Genomic DNA, 6,188 nt, shown 5'->3' on the forward strand with positions numbered 1-6,188 from the left:
GCAGTGGCACGATTTCAGCTCACTGCAAGCTCCACCTCCCAGGTTCACGCCATTTTCCTGCCTCAGCCTCCAGAGTAGCTGGTATTACAGGCGCCTGCCACCACGCCCAGCTAATTTTTTTGTATTTTTAGTAGAGACAGGGTTTCACAGTGTTAGGATGCTCTCGATCTCCTGACCTCGTGATCCGCCCGCCTCGGCCTCCCAAAGTGTGGGAATTACAGGCGTGAGCCACCGCGGGCCTGGCTCATTTAAAAAAATTTTTTGTGGAGCAGGGGTCTCACTATGTTGCCCTGGCTGTTCTCAAACGCCTGAGCTCAAGTGATCCTCCCACCTCAGCCTCCTAGAGATTACAGGTACAAACTGCACCCAGCCTGGGGCCTCACCCTTTGAGGGGCTCGATGACAGTGGCTCCCGTGTAGTCCTCGCCACCCTCCGACCTCACCACGGGCATCAGCAGCCCCTCGTGCATGGCCTGGGAGGGGAGAAGGTGGAAAACGGAGTGGGTATAGGTGGGGCCGTGAGGATTGGGAGCGGGGAGAAAAAGTGCATCCAGGATGCCATTGCCAGGAGGGGACCAGAGACGTGCCTGGTGCGGAGTGGTGAGGACAGATCTCGGCTACTGACCTGCCGCAACAGCTGGGATACGACCTTGACCTGCTGACCACGGCTGAGCAGGTAGCTGAGGGGCACGCCAGTGACCCTCGCCATCTCCACGGCGTTCACCAGCACCATGAGCCGCTCCAGCAGCCGCAGCGGCAGATAGGCGTCCTTCAGGCAGTACACGGCCAGGCGGCGGCGGGTCTGGTCGTTCCCATTCTGGGGATGGGCACAGATGGGGTCAGGGACCAGGAGTTGGGGGTGGGAGGTGGAGCCAGGAGGATGAAGTGGGGGGTCAGGGTGAGGTAGCCTGGAGAGGGCCTGGGAGGTGAGGCGGGCAGGGGCAGCCTCCAAGCTATCAGGGTCTGGGTGGTGATGGAGGTAGTGTTGGGGGCCAGGGAGTCCACAGGCTCAGAGGGAGGAGGAGGGAGCAGCCTGAAGGCCACTGTGGACCTGTGGTCAGGCCAGGAAAGCAGAGCCAAGGTCATAGTAACAGAGGTCACAGGAGTGGAGAGAAATCTGGGGTCTGAGATCAGAAAAAGGTGGGTGGCAGGTAAGGTCACAGGTCATAACAGCAAGTCAAAAAGTGAAGTCAGATGTGGGGGTGTGAAGTTGAGGTCAGGGGCTGGGGAAGGGTGAGGTGGGGGTCGGAGGTCAGAGGTCGGGGGGAGAGGTCAGGGAGGCAGCAGGCACCTGCAGGTCGGTGATGATGCTGTGCTGCACGTCCTCCTTCTGCTCGCCCAGGAAGTGGAAGCTCACGGCATTGAGCGTGTAGGAGCGGAGCTTGTACTCCCGCAGCAGCACCTAGGTGGGTGGATGGGCTGCTCGGCTGCAGGCCTGGGCAGTGGCCTCCCGAGGACAGGGACACACCCCTCCTCCCGCCTGGCCCGGCTATACCTGCAGCATGTCCATCTGCACACGGCCCACCATGCTGACCACCTTGGTGTCCCGCCGGCCTGTCTGCTTGGACTGGAATGATGAGTCCCGGATGTTGGAGCGAAGGCCGGCCACACGGCCCAGGAAAGGGAATGTTTCTACCTGGTGGGGGAGAGGCAGGGTATGCAGCAGGCTGTGGGTCCCCAGTGTCACATCAGCCAGAGGAACGGAGATCGAGACCGACCACAACCTCCTTATAGCAACCCTCGGGGGTCGAGAGCAACCCTGGGGACAGAAAGAGTCTCGGGCTGGGTGCGGGGGGCTGAAGGCTGAGGAGGGAGTCCGGAGGGAGGACGAAGCTGCATTCGGGGCTGGGACAGGGAGAGTCAGGGGCCCGCATGGACTGGGGGCCAAGGACGGAGCCCAGTGTCTGCGGGCTGCACCTAGGCAGGAAACAGGAAAAGATTTGGGGAAACTGTGAGCAGGCGGCCAGGTTGGGGCAGAGGTAGGAGGTCACGTGGAGCTGGGCTGAGATGGATGCTAAGGGCGCTGGAGGGCGTCTGGGTGGAGGGCGCCTTGCAGGGTGCTGGGGCCCAGCCTGGGGGAGACAGGCCAGAAGAAGCCTGAGCTGGGGACAGGGCAGAGGGTGAGGGGCGTCCAGGGAAGGGGAGGAGGAGGCAGTGGCCCGGGCATCAGTGCCACGCTGTGGAATGTACAGCTGGAGCCACTGGGGGTCCTAACAGTTTGTTCTGTCTTTTAGAATGGATTTTTTCTTTTTTCCTCTTTAATAGAAACAGAGTCTTGTTATGTTACCCTGGCTGGTCTGGAACTCCTGGGCTCAATCGATCCTCTCGCCTCATCCTCCCAAAGTGCTGGGATTACAGGCATGAGCCACCACACCCAGCCTGTTTTGTTTTTCCATTACCAAGCTGGCCAGACATAGAGAAAAGCAGGAAAATAAGGCAATATACCCTGTTAAGTGCTGAACCATGTTCTCCCAAAAGATGTTGAAGTCCTAACCCCCAGCACCTCAGAATATAACCTCATTTGGAAATATGTCTTTGCAGGGGGTCAAGCGAAGATGAGGTCACTGGGGTGGGCACTCATCCATGACGGTGTCACTATACAAAGAGGACATGTGGGCCAGGTGCACTGGTAATCGCAGCACTTTGGGAGGCCGAAGTGGGCAGATCACCTCAGATCGGGAGTTCGAGATCAGCCTGGTCAACATGGAGAAACCCTGTCTCCACTAAGAATATAAAATTAGCCGGGCATGGAGGTGGGTGCCTATAATCCCAGCTATTTGGGAGGCTGAGGCAGGAGAATTGCTTGAACCTGGAAGGTGGAGGTTGTGGTGAGCCGAGATTGTGCCATTGCACTCCAGCCCGGGCAACAAGAGTGAAGTTCTGTCTCAAGAAACAACAACAAAAAGGCAAAAATTAGCGGAGTGTGGTGGCATGAGCCTGTAATCCCAGCAACCCGGGAGGCCGACACAGGAGAATCACTTGAACCTGGGAGGCGGAGTTGCAGTGAGCCTCAATCGCTCCATCGCACTCCAGCCTGGGTGACACAGCAAGACTCCACCTCAAAAAAAAAAAAAAAAAAAAAGGGCCAGGAGCGGTGGCTCATGCCTGTAATCCCAGCACTTTGGGAGGCCGAGGCGGGCGGATCACGAGGTCAGGAGATCAAGACCATCCTGGCTAACATGGTGAAACCCTATCTCAACTAAAAATATAAAAAATTAGCCGGGTGTGGTGGTGGATACTTGTAGTCCCAGCTACTTGGGAGGCTGAGGCAGGAGAATGGCGTGAACCCGGGAGGCGGAGCTTGCAGTGAGCCGAGATGAGAAGACGGTGTAAAGAGGCACAGGGGGCCAATGTCCGTCTGCAAGCCAAGGAGAGAGGCCGGGAACCAGTCCTCCCTCGCAGCCCCGGAAGGAAGCAGGCCCGCTGACACTGTGGTCGTGGACTTTCCAGCTTTCAGGACGGTAAGACAATGACCTTTTGCTGTTTTCAGCCACCTGGTCTGTGGCTCTTTGCTACAGCAACTCGGGCAGAGGAATCCACCCTTACACACACCCAGACTCAACAAGCATCTGGAATTTGCCCCGTCCGTCAACACACTCCCCGTCTCCTCCTCCTTCATTATGATTCTTTTCCTTATACTGATATAACCTAAAGGAAGACTGGGATTCAGTGGCTGCTTCAATGGCTTGTTGAACTCCTGCAAGCTTCAGTCCGACATCTGAATGCACAGCCTTCTCTACTTCACTGTAACTCCCTCCTTGTCTCTGACAAAAGCCACAGTAACTTTTCTGACTTGGAGCAGGGCAGGGCCAGGAGAGGGAGCGGGAAGGAGGCCCAGGGCCCGGAGGTCACACCTGGGGCATCTGAGAGAAGCCCCCCGCCTGCCCAGCCCTCACCTTGAGGGTCTGGGCCCGAGAGATGAGGTACGGAAGGTCGAAGTTCTGGATGTTGTAACCGGTGATCACGTCGGGGTCCATGATGCGGATGAAGGTGGACCAGGCCTGGGGGTGGGAGCACATGGGGTCACCCTGGTAGGTTGCCCTGCCACGGAGTCCCCTACTTCCAGAATGTTCTAGAACTCCAGCCATCCCTGAAAATCCTGCAGAACCGAGGGGAAGCGCTCAAGTCTCAGTGCACAGGGGCCCACCCAGACCCACAGACACGGGTGTCGCAGCACCCGGGGCTGATGGCTCAGGACATGGAGGCTGGTGGGGGCCCCAGGAAATGGTGTGGGGCGCGGAACGAGAGCTACCTGCAGCAGGTCCTCCTCCTTCTCGTAGCTCTGCACCTTGGCGCCCAGGATAGGGGCACAGGGCCGCAGGGTGAGCGCCAGGCGTAGGAAGGGCTCCTGCTCCCCCCAGCGCAGGCCCAGCGAGCAGATCTGGATGACGGGGTCCCGCTCAGGCTCAGGGAAGATGCCTGTGAGGGAGGAGGATGCAGGGGCCTGACTCCTGCCCCTCACTCCTGACATAGCAGGGAGGCTGCACTTCCCATCTCCCTAGGGCTGTCCCCACTGCCTGCCGGCCCTGGTCCTGCTGCCTTGCGGCCCTGTGTGGCTCACCCTGGCTCCTGCTCCGTCCTCACCTCCAGGCCGTCTCCACACCCTCTCTGCTCACTCCATCTGGCCACACGGGCTGGGGTGCTCCCGCCCCAGCACCTTCGCACTTGCCGTTCCCAGGGCCTGCCCTCCCAACCCCTCGCCTGGTACCAACAATGAGGCGGGCAGGAGACTGGGCCCGGGGACAGACCTTTGCGGCCAGCGCACTCGATATCAAAGCTGAGCACGCGCAGGGGTGCAATGCGCTGCCACGGCCCTTCCGGTGGGTGACTGACCACGTCAGACCACAGCACGTCTGCCTCCAGCTGGCACTGCGTAGTCTGTGGGCATGGGTGGGTCAGCGGTGGCAGCAGGCCCTGCCCTGGGAAGCCCTGCACCTTCTTCTTCAGCCTCAGGGTGTATTTCCCGGCTGGGAGCTCCAGCCAGTTGCAGCCGACGATGTCCGTGTCCACCATGAACCTGGAGGAGGCTGGGGGTCAGTGGACAGGGGCTGCCCGAGGGTGGGGATAGAGGCTGGAGAAGTGAGGCAGAGGCCGTACCGGATCTCAAAGTCGACATTGGCCTCGTAAGGCGCGAAGCTGGGCGTGCCCAGGCCTGCCACACGGATGCCCTGTTCCAGGAGACGGCGGGCCGGGGCCACGAGGCGCGGCAGTGCCAGGGTGATGCGCAGGAATGGGGAGGGGCCGTGCCCGTGGTACCCAAACATGCCTGCAGATGGAAGAAGCTGGGACCGGCCAACGGCCTCCCCAGGGGACCCCCCAACCCGCTGATCCCGGGGGAGCACTCACTCTCTCGGGAGCACAGCTCCACGGCCAGCACGGCCGGCCCGGTCAGCTCCTTTCCCCCGCGATTGTCCCGACTGATGGCCAAGTTCAGCTCCCGTTGGAGATCACCCAGGTGCTCGGGCTCGAAACCTGGTGTGGGAGGGGTGGTCAGAGGTGCAGGGGGCTCCAGTGGCTCAGGAAGGGGCTGGGTGGGGGCCACTCACCTGGGGGCGCTGGGGTGTAGAAGTAGGGAGCGAAGCCGTGGATGTGGCAGCAGACAGAGACCCCCTCATCGGTGACTCCGAAGGCGCGGAGCACAGGCACAGAGCCGCGGGACAGTGGAGGCCCGCCAGGCACAGGCTGCGCTGGGCCTGTGGGGCCACAGGTAAGACAGCGGCCATGTGTCTCAGGGTCCCCCGAGGTGTGCCTCCACAGACTCGAAATACCTTGGGGCCTGCAGCCTGGGGCACTCCTGCCCCGTACCATTCCCTGTGTCCATTTCAACCTCCGCCCTGTTTCCCATCTCCACCCTCATCCCCCAGGATCCATTCTCCACAGCACAACTACAGGGAGGCCCCCCCTTTTTTATTACAAGATAAAAACAACTGGCCATGCACAGTGACTCACACCTGTGATTCCAGTGCTTTGTGAGACCGAGGCGGGAGGATCGCTAGAGCCCAGGACTTTGAGACCAGCCTGGGCGACAGAGCGAGACCCAGTCTCAAAAAAAAAAAAAAATATATATATATACACACACACACACGCACACACACATACACGTAACATATTACCTGTATAAATATATTTGTCTCTACAAAGTGTATTAATACATAATATATGTTATATATAAAATAACATATATAAAGA

The 6,188-nt window shown here is 59.5% G+C and overlaps 1 protein-coding gene across 2 annotated transcripts in view; it reads right to left on the reverse strand.

Moving 5' to 3' along the window:
• Positions 1–6,188, reverse strand: part of POLD1 (polymerase (DNA directed), delta 1, catalytic subunit) — a 41,317-nt gene that overhangs the window by 19,019 nt on the left and 16,110 nt on the right. For both annotated transcript variants that reach the window (XR_001004436.1, XM_011965983.1), the window contains exons 4-14: positions 5,546–5,692; positions 5,346–5,471; positions 5,097–5,265; positions 4,935–5,016; positions 4,748–4,877; positions 4,252–4,418; positions 3,896–4,000; positions 1,495–1,635; positions 1,291–1,401; positions 625–816; positions 384–472 (exon numbers count right to left, since the gene is read on the reverse strand). Coding sequence is in view for 1 of the 2 variants with exons in the window: in XM_011965983.1 (XP_011821373.1) it covers positions 384–472; positions 625–816; positions 1,291–1,401; positions 1,495–1,635; positions 3,896–4,000; positions 4,252–4,418; positions 4,748–4,877; positions 4,935–5,016; positions 5,097–5,265; positions 5,346–5,471; positions 5,546–5,692 (1,459 nt within the window). In the remaining variant the exon portion in view is untranslated. The remainder of the gene's footprint in view (positions 1–383; positions 473–624; positions 817–1,290; positions 1,402–1,494; positions 1,636–3,895; positions 4,001–4,251; positions 4,419–4,747; positions 4,878–4,934; positions 5,017–5,096; positions 5,266–5,345; positions 5,472–5,545; positions 5,693–6,188) is intronic.

Source organism: Mandrillus leucophaeus, unplaced genomic scaffold, assembly GCF_000951045.1.
Source record: "Mandrillus leucophaeus isolate KB7577 unplaced genomic scaffold, Mleu.le_1.0 Scaffold74, whole genome shotgun sequence".
Classification (NCBI taxonomy): Eukaryota; Metazoa; Chordata; class Mammalia; order Primates; family Cercopithecidae; genus Mandrillus; species Mandrillus leucophaeus.